The sequence below is a fragment of the Haliotis rufescens genome, unplaced genomic scaffold, assembly GCF_023055435.1.
Source record: "Haliotis rufescens isolate VD_foot unplaced genomic scaffold, xgHalRufe1.0.p SCAF_2, whole genome shotgun sequence".
Lineage (NCBI taxonomy): Eukaryota > Metazoa > Mollusca > Gastropoda > Lepetellida > Haliotidae > Haliotis > Haliotis rufescens.
Genome location: NW_025963890.1, coordinates 45,521,969 through 45,547,083, shown reverse-complemented (window position 1 = coordinate 45,547,083; position 25,115 = coordinate 45,521,969). Strand labels below are relative to the sequence as shown.

The 25,115-nt window shown below is 41.8% G+C and overlaps 1 protein-coding gene across 1 annotated transcript; it reads right to left on the bottom strand.

Annotated features, from left to right (window-relative positions):
• Window positions 1-315: 315 nt before the first annotated feature.
• LOC124142228 lies at window positions 316-12,961 on the bottom strand. Its single transcript, XM_046510568.2, has 3 exons — window positions 12,521-12,961; window positions 11,121-11,201; window positions 316-446 (listed from the first exon to the last, which is right to left on the bottom strand). The coding sequence occupies exons 1-3, from the start codon at window positions 12,787-12,789 to the stop codon at window positions 437-439; spliced, it is 360 nt and encodes a 119-aa protein (XP_046366524.2). The 5' UTR covers window positions 12,790-12,961; the 3' UTR covers window positions 316-436.
• Window positions 12,962-25,115: the final 12,154 nt, after the last annotated feature.

Genomic DNA, 25,115 nt, shown 5'->3' with positions numbered 1-25,115 from the left:
ATACCAGTGTTACATAACTCTCCACAAAATACCAGTATTACATAACTCTCCACGACATACCAGTGTTACATAAATCTCCAGGTTATACCAATATTACATCGATTTCAATGACGCATCACGGTGTTTCGCGGTTCCCAATGCTGGACCGGTGTTGCCATCAACTCCAAGGACATAAGACGCTGCTTCATGTTTCTTAGTGATGGTTTTATTTCAGTGGAGAAAGGTTTGAGTTGTGTAATGGACTGCCACTTGGCATTCACCGCGTGCCTTAATTGTGAAGGTACACCAAGGCAGCCGCAGTGAACACAAACAGGTGCCCTTTATTGTTTCTTTGTTCCGTGTGGAACTCTCCGCTTCAGCCTATCCTATCCTCGGTTACTCAGCTATGTTTCTCGCGGATTTATATGATCCGTGAAATGATCCATACGAGCCTTCTTCAGTGATGCCTTTAAAGAAAATAAAGGAAAAATAATATTAGTAGACACATGATAAAAATACATTTCGGGTCACCCAGCGTTAGCGCCATTGTCCTCAACTGGAGCTAGCAGACTCATTGCTCGTTCCAGCAGAATTTCTGCATTACTTTAGAAACAATGAAACACGATAGTGATAATCTGATATTTAACCTTAGCTCGGTAGTTTTTCAAGGATTATCCATGAAAGATGGATGGCGGCGTCATGGTGTTGTGGAGTGGGTAGGGTGGATTGTGGGTCAGGGTGGGCGTTGTGGACAGGGTGGATTGTGGGGTCAGGGTGGGCGATGTGGACAGGGTGGATTGTAGGGTCAGGGTGGTCATTGTGAGCAGGGTGGGTTGTAGGGTCAGGGTGGGCGTTGTGGACAGCGTCGATTGTGTGTCAGGGTGGGCGTTGTGGACAGGGTGGATTGTGGGGTCAGGGTGGGCGTTGTTGACAGGGTGGATTTTGGATCAGGATGGGAGCTATGGACAAGACATGGGGGTCAGGTCAGGTGATTGGCCTGGGTGGATGGTGGGTTTAGGGTTGGTGATAGTTGACAGGGTGGATTTGGGATCAGGATGGGAGTTATGGACAAGACATGGGGGTCAGGTCAGGTGATTGGCCTGGGTTGATGGTGGGTTTAGGGTTGGTGATAGTTGACAGGATGAATGATGGAGATTTATGATCGTGTACAGTTGTTTTGGTGGAACACTGGGCGATCGGGTGGTTGACTGGGTCGGTATTTCTGATAACGGACACCTTCCAAACATGAAAAGCTACTGTCTGGTTCAGCAGTACTGATGTTCTGTTCACTCTGGATTATAAGATAATGTCTGTGCGGGCGACATCACTCGGCCCTCGATCAGGCAGTTCCGACATCACTCAGCACTAAGCCAATCATCGCCACAGTTTCCTCAGCACTCTGTGGGCGGGCGCGACACACAAGAGTTTTCTATTCTCGTATCTTGGCTATTTTTACACTGCTAAAGTCTTACTTCAATTTCTTCGCTGCTTAAGTGGCATAGTGCTACACTGCCTTCAAGCCTCGGATTATGGCGATATGCAAAGTCTTCATCAATTTCGTCGGGTTAAGGGCAGAATCAATTGAAGCAAAATGTTTTCTTCGCCGAACTGCCGCCACTGACATTTAGTGAATCACCAAAATGCACGGATCCGCCAGCGTTAGTTCTTGGAGCAAAGCTGGTTAATTTCTTTCGCACAAAAATCGATATTAGCTGGTATTTATTAACAGTTTCATTATAACAGTATTATCTTTTACAGCCTTCAGCAAGCATAAGAGCACTGGAGCCAGTGCGTGACGGACAGTGTGGAGCTTTTCTGGAGGACGTGGAGCCACTATGTGACATACGGATTTTGGACGGGGATAACCTGTTTGATGTACAGAGCGTGAAAGTGGAGCTCCTGTGCGGCGTACAGAGTTGGGAGCCACTGTGTGATTTACAGCATGTGGACGTGGAGCCACTGTGTGAATTACAGAGTGTGGACATGGATCAACTGTGTGACGTACAGGGTGTGGACGTGGATCCACTGTTTGACGTACAGGGTGTGGACGTGGAGCTCCTGTGTGACGTACAGGGTGTGGACGTGGAGCCACTGTTTGACGTACAGGGTGTGGACGTGGAGCTCCTGTGTGACGTACAGGGTGTGGACGTGGAGCCACTGTGTGACGTACAGGGTGTGGACCTGGAGTTCCTGTGCGACGTACAGGGTGTGGACGTGGAGCCACTGTGTGACGTACAGGGTGTGGACGTGGAGCCACTGTGTGACTAATTTAGTGTTGACGTGGAGCTCCTGTGTGACGTACAGGGTGTGGACGAGGAGCTCGTGCGTGATATACAGGGTGCTGATTCCCGGAAAAACCTGAAGCCTCTGTGTGGAGCCACTGTGTGAGGTACAATATGGAGCCCCCGGAGGACGTGAAACCACTATGTGACGTACGGAGTTTGGAGCCACTGTGAGACATACAGTGTGGAGTCCTTGGAGGATATGGAGCCATTGCATGACATGGAATCACAACGGAATACAGGGTGTCCTTATCAAGACGTCTATCTTCTGCGGTATTAGCAGTATATGGAGCCACTGCGTCACTAACAGTATATGGAGCCACTGTGTCACTAACAGTATATGGAGCCACTGTGTCATTAACAGTATATGGAGCCACTGCGTCATTAACAATATATGGAGCCACTGCGTTACTAACAGTATATGTAGCCACTGCGTCGTTAACAGTATACGGAGCTACTGCGTCATTAACAGTATATGGAGCCACTGCGTCATACTGAGAGTCATTATCAGAAGGTGAAGCCACAGAGTCATACAGTGAGTTGAGTACTGTTTTACGCCGCTTTTAGCAATACTCCAGCAATATCACGGCGGGGGACGCCATAATGGGCTTCACACATTGTACCACGTAGGGAATTGAACCCGGGTCTTCGACTTGGCGAGCGAACGCTTTAACCACTGGGCTCCCCAACGCCCTCCAGCGTCATACAGAGAATCATAAGCAGCACGTGGAGGCACCGCGTAACACGGACAGTCGTATTCGGGATAAGGAGCTACAGCGTTATAAAGAGAGCCATTATCCCGTCTTGAGCCATTGGCATATAAATCACCACTAGCACAATGGCTGTGTAATGGCTGTGTAAAACCCCAACTGACCAATCAGAAAGCGAGAAATGATGATTCTCCGGATTGCCAAAATATGTTAACCCAACAGAGAAATATTTAGCAAGTGCAGATTTCGGGGAAGCACAGATATCCGGAGATTAAACTATTCACACCACATGCAGACAATGGGTTAAGGCTTCTAACAGTTGTGCTGAATGGGTAATATATTCGGATAACAAAAGGCCATACACCGCCACAGAGTGTTTTAATTAAGGCCATAACCAAGTATGTACACACTGTTGTATTTGTTCTCTGAATGACAGTAGCAACCTGCACTTTAACACTCTTTCTACTTGACCCTCGAAGCCCGATGTCACAAACACCAAGCTTATGTTCCTATTTTGAGCTACTTGAAGTTAATACTCTAACGCTGTTTCAACAGGAATATGATATGAGATCTGTCAAACGTTGTGACGAGTTTAGGTAGGTTCTAAGTTGATCTGACAATCAATGTGAGATCCCGTGCTGCAGTGCTAAAGCACAGCGGCGTGGAAACCCATGTCAGATGACGTTATTTTATTCCACGACCAGGGATTCCGAGAAAGCAATATTATCAATTTGACCCTTTATCATCTGTCACAAGACAACATGCCTGGAGACAGGGTGGAATTAGAGAATATTAACACTCTCCATCCAATGTAATGACATAACTTCGGACACCCCCCAGTTGACAAGTACTGAGCGATGCAGAAATGCGGTACAATGACTGTAGAGACGCTGACAATCATTGAGTGATACATAACTACGGTACAATGACTGAAGAGACGCTGACAATCATTGAGTGATACATAACTACGGTACAATGACTGAAGAGACGCTGACAATCATTGAGTGATACAAAACTACAGCACAATCATTGAAGAGACACGCTAACAATCATTGAGTGATACAGAACTACAGTACAATCATTGAAGAGAAGCTAAAAATCATTGAGTGATACAAAACTACAGCACAGTCATTGAAGAGACACGCTAACAATCATTGAGTGATACAGAACTACAGTACAATCATTGAAGAGACGCTAACAATCATTGAGTGATACAAAACTACAGCACAATCATTGAAGAGACGCTAACAATCATTGAGTGATGCAGAACTACGTTACAATCATTGAAGAGACACGCTGACAATCATTGAGTGATACAGAACTACGGTACAATGATTGAAGAGACGCCGACAATCATTGAGTGATACAGAACTACGGTACAATGATTGAAGAGATGTTGACAATCATTGAGTGATACAAAACTACGGCACAATGATTGAAGAGACGCTGACAAGCACGGAATGATAGAAAACTGCTGTAAAATGACTGAAGAGAACGTGCAGCGGAAAATTCTACTGACAATGGGTCAAGACACAACCAAGCACAGTTTACAGTTCACAATTGCTCCGACTAAGATTAGCATGCGTCGCGTGCCTCCTGACTCGCAGCGTGCGCACTCCGAGGACTAGTTTCCTTACCCCCCGTGCAGGTGTGCCATTAACCAGAATAGAGGTGCGCCAGCACGAATTGTATCAATCAATCACCTGTTCCAGCCGAGTCTATCAGGCCACAATCAATAATGTGTCGCTAAGGATGGCATGTCAATTTTGTATTAATCAAAGGTAATTTACTAACCATGAGCATGGCTTCATGCTGAAGGTAAGAAGACTAGCCGTACAACCATATATGGTTGGAATAGTAAAGGTGGTTCATGCCGAACGGTAAGCAGACTAGCCGTACAAATGTTTATAAGGAATAGTAAACGAGGTTCATACTGAAGGGAAAACAGACTAGCTGTACAAATATGTATGTGGAATAGTAAAAGAGCCTTGCTGATGGGAAAACAGACTAGCCGTACAAATATATATGTGGAATAGTGAAGGAGGTTCTTGCTGAATTGTAAACAGACTAGCCATACAAATATACATGTGGAATAGTGAAGGAGGTTCTTGCTGAATTGTAAACAGACTAGCCATACAAATGTATATGTGGAATAGTAAAGGAGGTTCTTGCTGAATTGTAAACAGACTAGCCATACAAATATATATGTGGAATAGTGAAGGAGGTTCTTGCTGAATTGTAAACAGACTAGCCATACAAATATATATGTGGAATAGTAAAGGAGGTTCTTGCTGAATTGTAAACAGACTAGCCATACAAATATATATGTGGAATAGTGAAGGAGGTTCTTGGTGAATTGTAAACAGACTAGCCATACAAATATATATGTGGAATAGTGAAGGAGGTTCTTGGTGAATTGTAAACAGACTAGCCATACAAATATATATGTGGAATAGTGAAGGAGGTTCTTGCTGAATTGTAAACAGACTAGCCGTACAAATATATATGTGGAATAGTGAAGGAGGTTCTTGCTGAATTGTAAACAGACTAGCCATACAAATGTATTTCCATGGAAAAGTAAAGGAGGTTCTTGCTGATGGGTGAGCACGCTAGCCGTACAAATATGTATGTGGAAAAGTAAAGGAGGATGCTGAACGGAAAGCAGACTAGCCTTACAAATGTATTTGGACAGAGTAGTAAAGGAGGCCCTTGCTGAACGTAAGCATGTTGGTCGTAAAAACGTATCTAGACGGAGTAGTAAAGGATTATTTTGCTGAACAAGAGGAAATTGGCCATACAAATGTACTTGGACGTAGTAGTAAAGGAGGTTCATGGTTCAGACAGTGTTATTTGACAGTGACAAGGAATATTTATTGTGATGTGATCAATAGCAAGATCATCACCGTCATCACCTGTCGAATAGTAACATCACCAGCAGATGTAGAGCAGTATAAGTGGCCATAATGGTAGCTCTAGCAAGACAGGACGATAATTCAGTTCCGATAATTGCATCTGCACCACGGTAATTAGCATGCGTACAAGCAGTATTATTGATTCTTAATACCAAAGGTAGGGCAAGATAATTGCAGACAGAAGTGGACGTGCCCACACGGTATCAGCTTCTGTAACGCCATAGCTGTTAAGGCGTAGTGGATCGTTCGACATTCCTTTGACGGAGGAGTGTACCGGCCGCCATGGCTGCAATGGGACGTCATGGTTGTGACGTGGTAGCGTTCCGGCCGTCATGGTTGTGACGGAGTAGTGTCGCGGCTTTCATGGTTGTAACGGAGTAGTGTACCGGCCGTCGTGGTGGTGACGGGGTTGTGTCGCGACTGTCATGGTTGTAACGGGGTAGTGTAGCGGCCGTCATGGTTGTGACGGGCTAGTGTACCGGCCGACATGGTTGTGACGAGGTAGTGTACCGGCCGTCATGGTTTTGACGGGGTAGTGTAGCGGCCGTCATGGTGGTGACGGAGTAGTGTAGCGGCCGTCATGGTGGTGACGAGGTAGTGTACCGGCTGTCATGGTTGTGACGAGGTAGTGTACCGGCCGTCATGGTTGTGACGAGGTAGTGTACCGGCTGTCATGGGTGTGACGGAGTAGTGTACCGGCCGTCATGGTTGTGACGGGGTAGTGTAGCGGCCGTCATGGTTGTGACGAAGTAGTGTACCAGCCGTCATGGTTGTGACGGAGTAGTGTACCGGCCGTCATGGTTGTGACGAGGTAGTGTAGCGGCCGTCATGGTGGTGACGAAGTAGTGTACCAGCCGTCATGGTTGTGACGGAGTAGTGTACCGGCTGTCATGGTTGTGACGAGGTAGTGTAGCGGCCGTCATGGTTGTGACGAAGTAGTGTACCAGCCGTCATGGTTGTGACGGAGTAGTGTACCGGCCGTCATGGTTGTGAAGGGATAGTGTAGCTGCTGTCATGTTGGTGACGGAGTAGTGTACCGGCTGTCATGGGTGTGACGGAGTAGTGTACCGGCCGTCATGGTTGTGACGGGGTAGTGTAGCGGCCGTCATGGTTGTGACGGAGTAGTGTTCCGGCCGTCATGTTGGTGACGGAGTAGTGTACCGGCCGTCATGGGTGTGACGGGGTAGTGTACCGGCCGTCATGGGTGTGACGGGGTAGTGTACCGGCCGTCATGGGTGTGACAGGGTAGTGTACCGGCCGTCATGGATGTGACGGGGTAATGTAGCGGCCGTCATGGTTGTGACGGAGTAGTGTACCGGCCGTCATGGGTGTGACGGGGTAGTGTACCGGCCGTCATGGTTGTGACGGGGTAGTGTACCGGCCGTCATGGGTGTGACGGGGTAGTGTACCGGCCGTCATGGTTGTGACGGGGTAATGTAGCGGCCGTCATGGTTGTGACGGAGTAATGTACCGGCCGTCATGGTTGTGACGGGGTAGTGTACCAGCCGTCATGGTTGTGACGGGGTAGTGTACCGGCCGTCATGGATGTCACAGAGTAATGTACCGGCCGTCAAGACTGAGACGAATTAGTATGATACCGATGTAGCTCTTCTGGTAGCCGTCGGATCAGAAAACATGCCTGGTGAGTTGCTGGAGATTGATGTCCATCATCACATATCAATGAAAATCAGGTTATGCACAACCTGTTAAGTACCATTGATTCTATGCTTAAAAGACAAATATGTGATACAAATATTATACATACAAACCATTTCTAACATAAGAGCCAGTGCCGCTGTTTCTTCGTATGTCACCACCATACTCGAGATCGTGGCTTTAACCAAAGTTTTTCACGATATACATCACTTATTGCCTCCCAGATGAGGCTTACAAGCCGTAATCAAATGAGATACAGCCCAATACTACGGCGTTAAACCCAACTCACTCACACTCTCATTCAGTATTTTTGCGTACTGCTGAAAAGTCCCTGACAGTTCAAAAAAAAAACAGAGGCATAAATTAACGTTAACTCTATTTACATAAAACTCGACTATTTTCTCCCAGGCTACGATGTCAAGTGTGGCGTTAAAGTCTTAAAGCATGCGACTGATGCCTAATTAATAAAGTACGACCATGCAGCATTCAAAGTAGATATTTCAACGCACATCAGATGTTAATTAAAGACAACGGATGAACAAGGCATTTTGCGCCTTCTCAGAGTGCACCCCCCCCCCCCCCTCCCTCCCCCCCTACCTCCGCCCCTCACATACACACACACTTCTCCCCCCACTTCTCAACCATCAAGACCAAGCTGGCTGTCATCTACACGAGTACATCTTTACGGCGATCAATACCAGCCCTCATTGTGTCAGCTCTTACTCCATTGATAACTCCGTAATCAATACATAGCGCCGCATCTTACTGCCAGCACGTCACTAGATTACGATTAACCATCCAATTGTTTCCCTTCGCCACGTGCCCCTCCATTTCACACAAAGGAGCACCCCTGTTTCTGTCCATAATAGCAAATATGGGCACGAAATACAATTAAATTTGATTGCTATTGTTAAGGAATAATTCAGGATGCTGATCACCATGGCAACCACGGGAGACGTGAGTCACTTGGGTTCATTGAGTTTTGCAAAACGAGATCTGTTCGGAGTTCAATTACGGCTCATGTTGAGTCTAATACCAGGGATTGCTTCGGAGAAATGAACGAGACGAATAATGGGGAAATATTGATATGAGGAATACTACGGAGAACAACGCAAGTGTGAGATGGGAATAGACTGGTCGAGTTGAAGATGTAATTGGGTAACGGGGTATCGGTACCTAGGGGTTGTGGATAGCGCAAGGGTGTGACGACCTTATTATGCAAAGGGTAGCGGTTGAAAGTAAAAATTTAAGAGCTTAGGCTGATTTTATCAAATGAGACTTTACCTGATAAATTTAAATATTTTGGACGCGGGTATAACAACAGAGAATGACATGTTATATGATAATGTTAGCCAAATATTTTATTTATTATGTCAAATAAGACCTCGAGGAATAACAAAAACGTTGAATATCGATGAAAGTATTCCAACCCAACGATATATTAAGACCCACAATTGACTCGTGACGTCATCACAACGTCATATTGTCCCATGATGCAATGACTTTTTTTGACGAGTGAAAATACACTCTTATATCACCTGGAAGTGGTGATATGTTATGACATAAGTATGGAACATGTGAGATAAAGGGCACAGGGCGGATGATGCTGCTGAGTCAGGGAGAGGCAGACACGGTAGGACGTGAAGATACAGCCGGGATACAGTTAGATATAACGGTTCCAAGGGATGATGAGGGATGCAGATGGGATTAGCTGCGTGTAGTAAATATGACGTGGAGCTGTAAGTTGTAGAGAAGGGTTTTATATATATTTTTTTATGGGTTTCTTGTTTTGTTTTGTTTGTGTGGTCTTTGTTGTGTATTTGGGTTTTTGATTTTTCTCTCTTTTTTATGTTTTATTTTTTTTTGGGGGGGGGGCGTCTGTGAGAAGAAATGTAGAGAGTCTTCAGATGAGACCAACGGAGTGAGAGACGTAAGAAGTAGAGTCATCAGTGGAAATGTTAAGAGATAGCATAGAGTCGAGAATCAGTACGTCAGAGGTCGCGCCATTACTGCAACAGCAGCGCATCCAGTCACCCGGGGATCCCAAATGTACCCCTATGTACGTGTGATTGATACTGTTATAACCTACAATAGATTGTTGCGCATTGATCGTGTCATTAGCCCACTGTCATTGTGTGCAGTGATAGTACACTTGAGAGTTAATCCCCGAAATTGGTGTTGTATGACTGGACAGCCCCCTACAAACATCGCTGTGTGTGACAAACGTTATTACCCAGGGGTGGACAGAAGGTCCGGGAAGGGGAGGCTGTCTGGTGGGCAGGTGGACAGACGGGTATTACCATGGGGGTCGTCTCACAAATTGGTTAACAGAATTAAATTGTTACGATAATGATTTTTTCAAAGCGTTTAGAAATTTAAATGCATAAGTGGGAAGTGTGCGTGGCATGCGTTGAGGTCAATGGGTCAAGGTTACTATAAGAAAAACTAAACATATCAGTTGTATAAATGTTCATGAATACTGGAAATAATTACTGCAAAGTACAACTAAGTGCATTGGATAGAGACAGGACGATCCTTAGTAGAGGGCAACCGCCGCACGTTTTCATCATAGTTCTCCTTATTGAACCTAGGACCTCCGCCATCGCGGACATTCTCTGCAATTACCCTAAGGCGGCGAGGGTGCAGAAATTTGATTATCTAGTTAAACGAAGGACCAGTAGTCCCACGAAACACATAAATTGACTGGGGCGAAGTGCGCATGCGCGAGACTCAGTGTGCAAGGCAGTAATGACAAACTGAATCCCAGCAGGAAATGATTGTACGCGCATGAATAGCTGCCTTAATGACAAAAATCAGAACCTCAGAACATGCGGAACGAAACCTCACGAGACTTCCCGATATTGAGCAGGGCTTGGAACCAACCTCGCGGACATCGCGGGAGTGCCAGGTTTCACTACAGACATGAACCACTCCATATGGGCAGGTGGGTAGTCTTACCAGGGCGAACAACGTATAATGAGGAGAATAAAAATATGAAATTGCTTGTATTGAGGATTCCGACTCATATGAAAATGTCTCAAACTTTCTTATAAAATGACTTATAACATCCAGCTCAAAATTTGTATGTTTTAATCAAATATATTTTACCATATTGACATACGTTACTGTCGTTTATAATAAATATCAATGTGAAAGAATATTTATTTTCAATCTGTGATAGTGGAGAAATAAAACGAGTATTTTGTTTGAAAGTCATCCCTGTCTCACGCGCCAGCCCCCTCATATCTCAGATTACCCTCACTACCGCCCATGTCTCGCCAGCCCGACCCCCACTTCCATCCCCCTCACTTCTCACGTTGCCCTCAGGATATCAAGTGATCAATTTCCATTCGACTACAGCCCTAGCCTCCGTGACCTAAGACTACGGTAGACACTCTGAAAGTGTGCACGCATTGCTGTCTTTCATCAAAGAACTGATCACCCGAACAGACCGTTCCATATAAGTTGACTAGCGTTGAGATGCGAATAAGCAAGGTCTATGACAACAACAAAGACTAAGCACCATACATCGATCTAATAATGGTGAAATGAACTAAATGAGTGACGTTCAGAGGACTTACCGTTGCGTTGTCCTCGATGACTCTGTCATCTCCATCGTGGCTGATGATGACTTCACAGCTGCATCCCGACAGTAAACATTCCTACAACAAAACACTATGGTTATCTTCCTAACTAGCTGCTATATTACCCTAATCCTCGCAGCGTGGACTGAGATGGAGATTGACTACGTGATCTATAATCACCACATCCCTAGGCCGGAGGCACCGGAGACGTGACCGCTCTACTGACGGCGAGTGCCACCCACTTCTGAAGAACATGTCCAGAGCCTCGATTATAAAGGGTGAGTGACCACTGTCCATCTCCCAGCCATCCTGTGAATCTAACCCGACAGCAGGTCATTAGGGAACAACGCCCAGCACAGATGTGGGCAGATCAATTATGAAATGACCCATTGTTTCTGGGGCCAGTGTTAAATTATGCACGATGGAATTTGATGATATTGGAGACCTGCCCCTATCGCGGCTCAATGCTGTTGGCCATTGTTAGGCGTAGAGCTCTGAAGATTAATATCGATCGTTCTTCCGTGTGTCCGGCCGTCGTGACGCAGCGTCCTCGTCGCTGTCACTGGACGCCATCAATGTAACGCACTGACTTCAGGGGGTAGGAACGGGGGATTTGTGTCCAAGTGGACAGGGAAAATGCGAGGTCAATGAATGGTCAATAACTGCGCGTCCATGTATCAAGACAGTTAGCACCTTATTAAATGTAACAAAGTAATTCAATTCGCTATCAATAGTTGAGATGAATTCCACAATGGGGCAGTTCTTTCTGACATGAGGTGATAGAACGTATTAAAGCGAGTTATTTAATACTGTGTGGTGAGATGGTGACACCACTGATCTGAATCTCTCAACAGCCCCCTACCCGCACAGTCACCGAGGGATCAATACCTGTGCTAAAGCATCGCTTGTGTTACAATACAGGAACACTGAAGCGCAATCTCAGTTATCAATAGCCTCATTACTATTCACCGCTTAAACAAAGGCATTGATTTTTGAATGAAGGACTCGTTATTCGGCAGTGTTATAGTATTATGGAATAGGCTATGACGCTTAAAATGATAATGATATCAGACGTCAAATTCCGAAACGGTGGTTCTGCTTCCTTAAAATGTACGAACATATTGCATTTCAGGATTACGGTCTGTGTGTCGGTTTTCTGCAGAAGTAAAATAATTAGGACGTCGAGATCCTGTCGTGTTGTCGATGGAGAGATCACGCTAATGACCATCCAGCCCCACAACAGCTATCGATGCTTGGAGTGAGATTGTTCCAGCTTATTGACCGGTATTGTTGGCGAACAATGGCTGCCGCCCCGCACCAATGGTCACCAGCTAGCCGAGATTGGGAATCAGAACACACAGAGAATTATTAATCTAACCCGACTACATCAACCTCACCTGTCATCGCTGTTGCTGTCCAAACTTCCTTGTCGTTGGTCGTTGATGTCCATGCTGGTCGAAGGCCTCCTGAGGAAGAGGATCGCTGCCGCATTGTGAGACGGAATGTATGTAACCTTGGCAAGGTGACCGTAGTCGGCCGGTACCGGCTGCCAGAGCGCTAAGGAGCGACGCTTGTCGACTACAGCATCTTGCACTTCATATACAGTCAAGCAAAGGTCCGGCCATACGGTTCCTGAAAACTCCTTCATCAGAGACCCAACCCTCATCTTCGACTCTGTCAGTGTCACGCCAGCGACATGGGGTGTACTGGAATCTATTGGGTGTAGGGAGGGACGGGTAGCCGAGCGTCTCTCGATGCTGCTGCACAAGAATGCCAGCCATGGCTCCCTCCCGCACCCGCATGCCTTCACTGCCTCTCTGCCAAGTCCCAGGGTCGATATGCGCAATCGTCAGTCGTATCCGATTGGCAGAGGCTTCTGCATGAATAATAGATGAATTAGGGCCATGGCAGGCGAGCCGAGGTCCTCGGCAGGGGCTTTAAATAAGATAACGACTGCATTGCTCCATCGCGAAGCCTTCAAGGTACTGCCACATCCTTACCGTATCGATGCTGTCCTGTTCCTCACTGTCCTGCGCCACGAGTGGACGCCAAGCTGACCATCGTCGTGGGCTTCTGTGGCATGTTCTCCCCACCCCCCGCCTTATCAACTTACCGGTCTGCAGTTACTGCCCGCCTCACAGTGGGGGATACGAATACAGACACTTCTGCCAAGTCCTGTCTTCAATCGATATGGCCCGTTCATTAAAAATGCACACATCTTGGCCCGTGTTACAGAGCCTGCAGGGCTAATCTCTCCCGAACCTCGCAGAATCCGTAGGATACACTTCACTGGCTTAATTAGCCAGCAGACATCCCCAATCAATTCCCATTACCAAACATGTTTCTATATTCACAAATGACGCCTGTTCTTGTATTTTACATCTATATTTGGGCATACTGAGTATGGTAATAATATGTTGGCTCGGCATGGCCATTCATGTATTTAACTAATATATTCTTAGGCTAGTTGGTACATAATGCCTGGCTCTGGTTTCTCTTGCAAATATTCACTGGAAGACCTTTCGAACAGCTATAGGAATATAATTACTTTTTGATGGTATCTATTTCTCCAACTGCCACAGCCCCGCACCCATATACCCTTTCCTATTTTCTAAACGTTTTGTTGTCATTTGGATGGTACTGTATCATAATGCTGTGGTGTCTGTTATGTTGAGGATTGAGCAGGCGCGATGCCAGGCGGGGCTATACTTAGATTCTTGTTTCGAATTAAGACTGTGCATGATATCGACCTGGTTTGCCAAGCTGCTATGTGGTCTTGCCATTTTGAGAGTGCTGCCATCTAGCGGGAAACTTCGCTCATCACAAACCCCTGCCTATAATAAAAGTTCGCATCAATGAGATTTTGCATCTGGATGGCGCCGGGCAATGAGAGTTATATACTAACCCATCATCAGAAGTAAATCACGAATAGGTCAATATCAAACAGAAATCTTGAATTTCCCCACACTCACAGAGAATACCAGGAATCTTCAAGTAAACACAGAACACTCGTCTGTGTGCGCGCCACAATGATGTGATATTAAATGATCTAATATGATAGAGGTTTGTTCCCAGGGGCTTCCACAAGTCCCAAGACAGTCCAAGAAACGACCATCTGTACTTCGCTAGTTTGTGGGAAAGTGAGTGTTCCTATTTGTAGGTAGTGCATTGCTGTATTCTGCTGACAATACTTCTCTGTGCACAGTGGCATGAAGCCCCAACAATGTGGCAATGTGTGACATGCCAGTGTACATGAAACTCTGGCAATGTGTGACACAATGACATGTCAGTGTACATGAAACTCTGGTAATGTGTGACACAATGACATGTTAGTGTACATGAATATCTGATAACAACCACGTGACAATGTGTTTGACACAATGACATGTCAGTGTACATGACGCTCTGGCAATGTGTGACACAATGACATGTCAGTGTACATAAAACTCTGGAAATCTGTGACACAATGACATATCAGTGTACATGAAGCTCTGGAAATATGTGACACAATGACATGTAAGTGTACATGACGCTCTGATAACAACCACGTGACAATGTGTATGACACAATGACATGTCAGTGCACATGACACTATTAAAACAACATGTGGCAATGTGTATGACATAATGACATGTCATTGTTCATGGCACTATCAACACAACCATGTGGCAAAGAGTTTGACACAATGACATGTCATTGTACATGGCACTATCAACACAACCGTGTGGCAATGAGTTTGACATAATGACATGTCATTGTACATGGTACTATCAACACAACCATATTGCAATGTGTATGACACAATGGCATATCAGTATAAATGGCTCTCTATTAACACAACATGTGGCAATGTGTATGACACAATGACATGGCATTGTACATGACACTATTGACACAACCATGTGACAATGAGTGACACAATCACATGTACTACTAAAGTAACACAACTATATGGCAATGTTTACAGTACTAAAGTAACACAACTATATGGCAATGTTTACAGTACTAAAGTAACGCAACTATATGGCAATGTTTACAGTACTAAAGAAACACAACTATATGGCTGGCAATGTTTACAGTACTAAAGTAACACAACTACATGGCAATGTTGACAGTACTAAAGAAACAAACTATATGGCAATGTTTAAAGTACTACTAAAGTAACACAACTATATGACAATGTTTACAGTACTAAAGTGACACAACTATATGGCAATGTTTACAGTACCAAAGAAACACAACTATATGGCAATGTTTATTGTACTACTTAAGTAACACAACTATATGGCAATGTTTACAGTACTACTAAAGTAACACAACTATATGGCAATGTTTACAGTACTACTAAAGTAACACAACTATATAGCAATGTTTACAGTACTAAAGTAACACAACTATATGGCAATGTTTACAGTACTAAAGTAACACAACTATATGGCAATGTTTAAAGTACTAAAGTAACACAACTATATGGCAGTTTACAGTACTGCTAAAGTAACACAACTATATGGCAATGTTTACAGTACTACTAAACTAACACAACTATATGGCAACGTTTACAGTACTAAAGAAACACAACTATATGGCAATGTTTACAGTACTAAAGAAATACAACTATATGGCTGGCAATGTTTACAGTACTACTAAAGTAACACAACTACATGGCAATGTTTACAGTACTAAAGTAACACAACTATATGGCAATGATTAAAGTACTAAAGTAACACAACTATATGGCAATGTTTACAGCACTAAGGTAACACAACTATATGGCAATGTTTACAGTGCTTAAGTAACACAACCAAATAGCAATGTTTACAGTACTAAAGTAACACAACTATATAGCAATGTTAACAGTATATATATATATATATATATATATATATATATATATATATATATATATATATATATATATATATATATATATGTGTGTGTGTGTGGTCATGTTATCAATACTATATCACCACAACTTTGTTACAATGATCATATATATATTACTATAGCAACAAAAGCGTGAACCTATCATTTCAGTACTGTAGCAAATAGGTGGCAATGTTTACAGAACTATATCAACACACCTATCAGTCAACATTTATGGTACTATATCAACACACCTATCAGTCAACATTTATGGTACTATATCAACACACCTATCAGTCAACATTTATGGTACAATATCAACACACCTATCAGTCAACATTGATGGTACTATATCAACACACCTATCAGTCAACATTTATGGTACCATATCAACACACCTATCAGTCAACATTTATGGTACAATATCAACACACCTATCAGTCAACATTTATGGTACCATATCAACACACCTATCAGTCAACATTTATGGTACTATATCAACACACCTATCAGTCAACATTGATGGTACTATATCAACACACCTATCTGACAACATTTATGGTACTATATCAACACACCTATCAGTCAACATTTATGGTACCATATCAACACACCTATCAGTCAACATTGATGGTACTATATCAACACACCTATCAGTCAACATTTATGGTACTATATCAACACACCTATCTGACAACATTTATGGTACTATATCAACACACCTATCAGTCAACATTTATGGTACCATATCAACACACCTATCAGTCAACATTTATGGTACTGTATCAACACACCTATCAGTCAACATTTATGGTACCATATCAACACACCTATCAGTGAACATTTATGGCACTATATCAACACAACTGTTTGACAATCTTATCATGCACCTATCTGGGAATGGTTTGGTATTATACGAACACATCTATGGCACTTTTGCATCACAACTAAGACACCAAGTGGTGGATTGGTCGTTATTGTATCAGAATGAATCGGCATGTTTGAAAACAAATACCATACTAGAAATTGTTAATGCATCAGCAATTTAACACTATTTTGAAATTTGTTTCTTTTGTGCCAATACGAGTTGCCGGACAAAAGGTATCAAGTATTGGTCAATAAAAATACAACCACTATTTGTCCAAGGTTTTTGATCCTCGTGAATAGAACAAGGTCATGAATGTGTCCAACGTTTTCATTATTATTTATTCAGAGTTGCGTTGATTTTATTCAACATTCATGGAAAGAAAATGTGAAGGCTTATTCAAGTTTTACAGAGATCTATTATTTTTTTTATATGGTGAAAAATACGTGTCATCCTCAATAATAATGCTTATCTGCAATTTAAATTTCCTACCACGGTTTAAGCAGAAATAAGCATACTATTCCATCAAGTGAACAACTTGGTCCTCCATGCGCTATTATCAAGGGCGAGAGTATAAGTTTATATTACAGTGTTATTCTATGCCTACCTTAGTTAACATGCTTAACCTCAACAATACTGTACGTTTCCATGGTATGCAAAATTTATATTCTATTTGTAACTAGGAATCTTGTCATTACACATTGCCTGATGGTGTACAAGAACAAAACTATATATAGTGTTGTCTTTTCATGAAACAAAGCACAATGACGAAACTCCTTCAACAGAGATACAATCATTTGTCAAAATGGCAATAGAAATGTAAGAACGATGATAACGTGTCTGTCAACGTGATGCTAGTCACAATGGAGTGGCATTCATATAATACTTTATTGTTAAATGTATAACTGATTATATCAAGATATGAGTCACTGGTGCAATCACTGATCACGATCTGTCTTTAACAGGGACTCTATGCGCATTCATTGAAGTCAAACATTTATTATTGCAATGTTACAACGTTGTGCAGTAATGACGTCTTCTGTGTTTGACGTCATAACACCGATGTCATGCTATTCCACTTTGTTTCGCACGGCTGTCCGTGAACAAGATTTCCTCATTCGAAAAGGTCAAATTTTGTAGATCACGCTAATGAACAACCTGGAGACAGGACACGCTTACTGGACGTTGTCGTCGACATTATTGCGATTGTTAAGTGGTTAAACCTGACAGCATTTTAATCGCCTTTTTGATTATAAATACAAGCGAGAAAACCATTTCGATATTCATAAGAAATCTCTGCCAAAGACAGAGTTTAATTGAAGATATATTAATATTATTTAAATAAATATTTCTGAAGCTGATATTATAATCCATCACGGCGATATGAAGATAAAAGACTATTTTAACACATGTATATGTATAATATTGATTTACAGAATGAATGCCAGACCCCATGTATTGCAAAACATACATGAGTTGGAAAAAGTCAACTCAAGAAATATACTTATATATGGTATTTGGTTAATGTCGCATACAACGGCATAAAACGTTCTCCAGCGATTACGAAATAATGTCCAATTATGGTGTGGCAGGGTTATTTGTTGTGTAACAAATTTGCGCCATGGAATTATAGAGTAAAAATAAGGACAATGTCATTTCTTTACGTCATGTAATTAAGACGCCAGGAGTGAATTTTCTTTTCAATCTGCTGTGATGTTCAAGTCAAGAAAATCAAAAGGACACCCACACATGAAAATCTCACCTTGTATTATTCCTAACCCAATCGATAAAAGTCTCATAAATTAACATCGCAGGACATCAATCTGAGCACAATTCGGAGAAATTCCTCGACCAAAATATCTGGATTAATCCAAATAAAATTCCATCTTAATAAGTTCTCAACAATTTGTAGGAAGTTGCTTTTTACATTATCTCATCTGTTAAGTGGAAGAAATTAACAATTACATAACTCAACATTAAATAACATAAAAGACAGTTGAGTGAATATCCGTAAAATGGCACCTGGCCATAGAACAAATCAATCTGTATTCAGGGGGCTATCTAAGATTGTGTTTTGTTCTTTTCAAACATGCATTTCTTAACCGCAATGAAGATGTTTTTCAAGAACAATAAAAGGCAGTTTAATTTATTATATGCAAATGTTTACAAATAGCTTGCAGGGTCAGCCTATTTTGCAGACTTTCTTCCCGACAGTTATTAGTCAAGAAATGTACATTTATTTTCCATTCAGCCAGATTGTCTTTCTCGGTACACATCGAACGCCCCACTCATTTAATTTCACCTGTCATATTTTGGTGAAGATTTTCGGGGCAATTCTCTTGTAACATAATTCTATTTTAAATCAATATAAGCACGGTCGACAAATTTCCACTGCAATAAATGTTTTATCACCATCAAGACAGAAGTGCGTCTCCTATAAATGAACCCCATCTAGTCTCACTCTTAAACAATCAGTGATGTTCCCACGCACCGTCAAGGCCTGGCATGTGTTACAGTTACTGTAGACAACTGTTTTCAGGTCATGTCACGTAACAACATCCCCAAAACAGGACTTCTCTTCAGACAATCAAAGGACATTTCATATAACATTTTTAAATGTAGTATTCATCCTTCCTGGCTCTGTAAAAACCATATTAAAACAATAAAACTTTGTTTAGACAAATGAAGATATGTCATATATGATTGTCAAACATGGCACCCTACCTCGGATAATCAGTGCACATGACATATCATTTTTTTTAAGCTATGATTCCTTCTTCAGACAATGAAAGGACAATCATATAAATATTTAAACATGGAACCCTTCCTCGGACATGTCATATAAAATCTTTTTACAATTAATCCTTCCTCTTACTATCAACGGACAAGTCATGTAAAATATTCAAACATGGAACCCTTCCTCGGACAATGAAAGGGCATGTCATATAAAATCTTCTAACAATTAATCCTTCCTCTGACTATCAAAGGGCATGCGATATAAAATATTCAAACATGGAACTCTTCCTCGGACAATGAAAGGGCATGTCATATAAAATCTTCTAACAATTAATCCTTCCTCTGACTATCAAAGGGCATGTGATATAACATATTGAAACAACGAATCCTTTCTCGGAAATAAAAGGGCATGTCATATAAAATCTTCTAACAGTGAACCCTTTTTCAGACAATCAAAGTACGTGTCATGTAACATTCCATAATATTGTTTCCTCAATCAATCATATGATTTCTCATATGACAAAATCCAACATGACAGCTTTCTTCAGACAATCAAAGTGCGTTTAATATGATTTATTCTCGTGTGAAATCTTTCTTTTAAAAATCAAAGGGCATAGGTAACACATGTTCTCACATGACAACAACCCATTTTAGAGAACATTACACACAACACCATCTGAAACACCAACAATATATAAATATATATTTATTTATATACGTGATCAGACAATCAGAGTAAGAGCAGTGTAAGGTTTGCAATCTAATATGCATCCTCTTTTTTCACGATACATTCTCAAAACGTTAGAGCGAAAACAATAATATGGATTCCTGTATTTCGCAACAGTCCTTTGACAAACCGGGGTCATGACATATTGCCCGATTTATTAAGTAAAACAATCGTGGGTATATTGTGTAACATTTTCTCACTTAAAATATGTAGGCGAGTTTAGTTAGAATACGGAATGTACAATCCCGGGTCAGTGTTGAGGAATTGTGTCGAGAGAGAAAAATTCATATTTCTGCTTCTCTCGGCTCTGATGGGATTTCAAATGACCGCGATATAATGTAACGGATATATTAGGTCGTAGGAAACAGTGAAACGAGTTGCACAATCGCATATATGGCCGATAATAGCCATAGGTGGAGCTTGCAGAACTGTTCATTTTAAATTTCGATATGTTGTATGGCGTTGAGGAATGGACCCCGCACGCGATTAGGAACATGAGTAATGTGTATTGGGATCCGGACTAGCCAGTCTATTCATTAGTTGGCGTTATGTCAGCTGGTGTGATGAAGGAGTCCCAACAACGCCGCCTAAAGCTGCCTCATGCTTTGTTGTACTGCCAGAAATTGCAGTGTGTCTTCGAACCGACGGAATTGCTGATTTGGGAGAAGCGTTTTCTCCAACTGCTGGAACTAACACCTCCCCCCCCCCCCCCCCCCCCCTCCCCTCCCTTCTAGTCAACTCCCCTCCGTCCCCACCAGCGTCCCCCTGTCACTTCACTACATGCCTGTGCAGGACAGGGGCCGAGGACCGAGATAACGAGATGACGACGACCTGGACAGATGGGGGAGACAGAGGAGAGAGGGGGGAGGGCAGGTGGGAGGGGGAGGCAGTCGGGAGGGGTTAGGCAGGGGTGGTTTGGATAAGAGGATTCCTCATCATTACCGACTTACAGAGCTGATGGTAATTACCCAAACAATAGCACAAATACCCAGCCTGACTTGACAGGGACAGAACGCAAAACAATCAGGATTGAAATATGGCGGCAATCACATGTTGACCTTGATATGACCTCTGATGTCTTTGCCAGCGTCTACAACGACGAAGATGCCGTTGTAATGTATTAATCGGGAGATGTGGGACTTTGTAGGAATATCAAACTGCATACTCCTCGTGTTGGGTGAGAGGAAGTAGCAGCTTGATACACACAGTGTCTGACTATTATGACTAGGTAAAGGTATGATCCACAGAGGAACAGATAAGAGGCAGCATTTGTTATGTCACATCCTTGACATTCTAGACCTTCCGAATTGGACAAAGTCTTGTCTGAAATTGGAACACAACATCTCCATTAGTTCTTGAGATGAAAACATTTTGATATAGTCTTGTTAAAGTCTAAGAGACGTTTGTGTGGGTAGATTTCTGAAAAGAGTAATGAAATAAAAAGCTAAATAATTCTACGGTGCATATACATGCTTGATTGAATATCCTGCTCTGAATATATTGATACTCTATTGTTGAGCACATGTGGGTGTTTTCTTCCTGTGAAATTGCATTCCTCAAACGGAAGCTGCATAAACAATAGGCTCAATGTTGTCCTCATGAGGCTGTATGTAAAAGGCTGGCGAAATATTCTCATTCTTCTATAAAAGTTTACAAATGTCATTCAAGTATGGTGAGATCAAATTGCTGTCAAATAATTTACGGACATTACACAAACGTAATGCTCATATTCCATACATAGATGTGTACGACAGATGTACTGGTATGCGGAGTTACATTTGACGCATATACATTTGTTTTAATGACCGTTATCTAAACACATGTATACTCAAAGGTTGAAATAGCTGTGATCATATAGACCTATTGATATCTGAAATTGATTATATTTGAATTGAATGTATAAGTATGTCTAATTTGCTCTTTTTTGCACTCATTTATTTGTCTGATGATCTTCTTGTAAAGCAAATCAAGACTCATGATGAAAACAAGGAATCGACAGTTTCCTTCAACGAGCCAAGGATGTAGGACATAATCTCAATGTCAATATTGATATTGTTGATGGTTGGACGGTTGGACTGCTGGACGGTACAGATATCAGTGTCAACCAAGCGAATTGCCATATCAAATCAGCCCAGACTCAGTTTCCCAGGGAGAGGCTATCTGTACGACAACTGCAATGTGTTGAGAAGATCAGCAACTCTGCAGAGTCCTTCCGATGGTTGAAGTCGGCTGGCCTGAAAAGTGAAACAGCAAGCATTCTGTTTGCTGCTCAGGACCAGTCACTTCCCACTCCTAACCGTCAATGTGTGAATTTGCATCAAAATGTAAATATGAAATGTAGATTATGCAATGAATTTAATGACACTGTCCAACACAATGTTAGTGTGTGTCCACCTTTGATACAAACAGTTTTTTAAGCGACATGATGGGGTGGCTCGATCATTCTATCACGGTTTTCGCCATGCTTGAGGTTTTGACACAGCGGTTCTACCATGGTACGACCCAGAATATGAAGAGGGCGTCATGGAAAGTTATAAATACAATATTCTTTGTAATAGTCCCGCATACAGCCTCAGACGAATCCAGGCCAACAAAACTGATCTTGTCCTTTTTGAAATCATTTATATTATTGAACTTTCTGTCCCTTTGGACACTAATGTAATTGACAAAATTCAGGAACAACATGGCAAATATGCGGACCTCGCTTTCGAAATGTCACGCCTGCATCCCAAGTACGAAGTTGTCCGACTCCCCATTGTTCTCGGTGCCTTAGGTTTGGTACCTCCCAATTTACTGACTGACATTAGGAGAGTACTCGGGCTTGATACCAGGAATACAGCCCTTCTGTCAATCTGGGTAATGCAGAATGCTTCAGTGATTGGGAGTCTTCGCATTCTCCGAAATGTTCTGGGTGGGTTTGATTAGGCAGCGCTTCCTGGGAGAAGTCCCATTCGCTGTCTGGGCTGCGTGTGGAGGGGCCAAGGGCCCTGAGCTGATGATGTGCCTAACCAGCCTGACTGTGCCAGGATCACCCAAACCCTCTTTGCTTTATTTTTTATTTTAATCTGCACATAATTATGATAATAATAACAATAATTTATAACGCGCATGATCCATATCACAAATTATGCTTAAAGCCCTACAATGGAAGTAAAACACAACAAATGATGACAGCCAGGTGATCGTGGTTCGCCATGAACTCATTTATCGCCAGACTGCTTACATGTGTATACACAAAGAACAAGGAAATGTCGAGTTGATGAAATGGAAAGTAAATAGGTAAATGTTCAGTCTGGACTAAAGGTGTTGATATTGTCAGCTAGTCTGATGTTTGCAGGCTGTGTTCCATGGAACTGGATTAGTGTGGGATTTGTAAGATTATTTAATGTTGACACTTGACATGTCCAGATACTCGAGAAAAATGTGTTGAGTTTGTAACAGAATTGATATCTGCATGTGTATGTAGCATTGGGTGTTGGTGTTTCATAAGAAATATTCATCAACATAAAGATGCATATAATCACATGATGCGTTGTGTGAAGTTGTAATCTAAAAAATATATGCAACCACATGAGTTTGTAATCTAAAATATGTACAGTATCATGAGGCATTGTTTGAAGTTGTATCCTAAATTAACATACAATCACATGAGGCATTGTCTGAAGTTGTATCCTAAAATTACATACAAACACATGAGGCATTGTCTGAAGTTGTTTCCTAAAATTACATACAAACACATGAGGCATTGTCTGAAGTTGTTTCCTAAAATTGCATACAAACAAATGAGGCATTGTCTGAAGTTATATCTTAAAAGATATATACAATCACATGAGGCATTGTGTGAAGTTGTATCTTAAAAGATATATACAATCACATGAGGCATTGTCTGAAATTGTAACCTAATATATACATACAATCATTTTGGGCATTGTGTGAAGTTGTAACCCGAATGATACATACAATCACATGAGGCATTGTGTGAAGTAAAAGAATGTATAACATGTATAATCACATAAGATAGTGTGTGAATGCGTGAATGAATACAATCACATGAGGCATTGTGTGAAGTTGTATCTTAAAAAATATATACAATCACATGAGGCATTGTGAAAAGTTGTATCTTAAAAGATATATACAATCACATGAGGAATTGTGCGAAGTTGTATCTTAACAAATATATACAATCACATGAGGCATTGTGTGAAGTTGTATCTTAAAAGATATATACAATCACACGAGGCATTGTGTCAAGTTGTATCTTAAAAGATATATACAATAACAGGAGGCATTTTGTGAAGTTGTATCTTAAGAGATATATACAATCACATGAGGCATTGTGTGAAATTGTATCTTAAAAGATATATACAATCACATGAGGCATTGTCTGAAATTGTATCTTAAAAGATATATACAGTCACATAAGGCATTGTGTCAAGTTGTATCTTAAAAGATATATAAAATCACATGAGGTATTGTGTAAAGTTGTATCTTAAAAGATATAAACAATCACATGAGGCATTGTCTGAAATTGTATCTTAAAGGATATATACAATTACATGGGGCATTGTCTGAAATTGTAGCTTAAAGGATATATACAATCACATGAGGCATTGTCTGAAATTGTATCTTAAAGGATATATACAATCACATGTGGTATTGTCTGAAATTGTATCTTAAAGGATATATACAATCACATGGGGCATTGTCTGAAATTGTATCTTAAAAGATAGATACAATCACATGAGGCATTGTGTGAAATGGTATCTTAAAAGATATAAACAGTCACATGAGGCATTGTGTG

Excerpts from the sequence above, each read along its gene's own strand:
- LOC124142228 (XM_046510568.2), bottom strand. The coding sequence starts at position 12,789 with ATGAGGGTTGGGTCTCTGATGAAGGAGTTTTCAGGAACCGTATGGCCG. Across the intron at positions 11,202-12,520 it reads GACAGCAACAGCGATGACAG|GAATGTTTACTGTCGGGATG; the intron begins GTGAGGTTGATG and ends GTTTTGTTGTAG.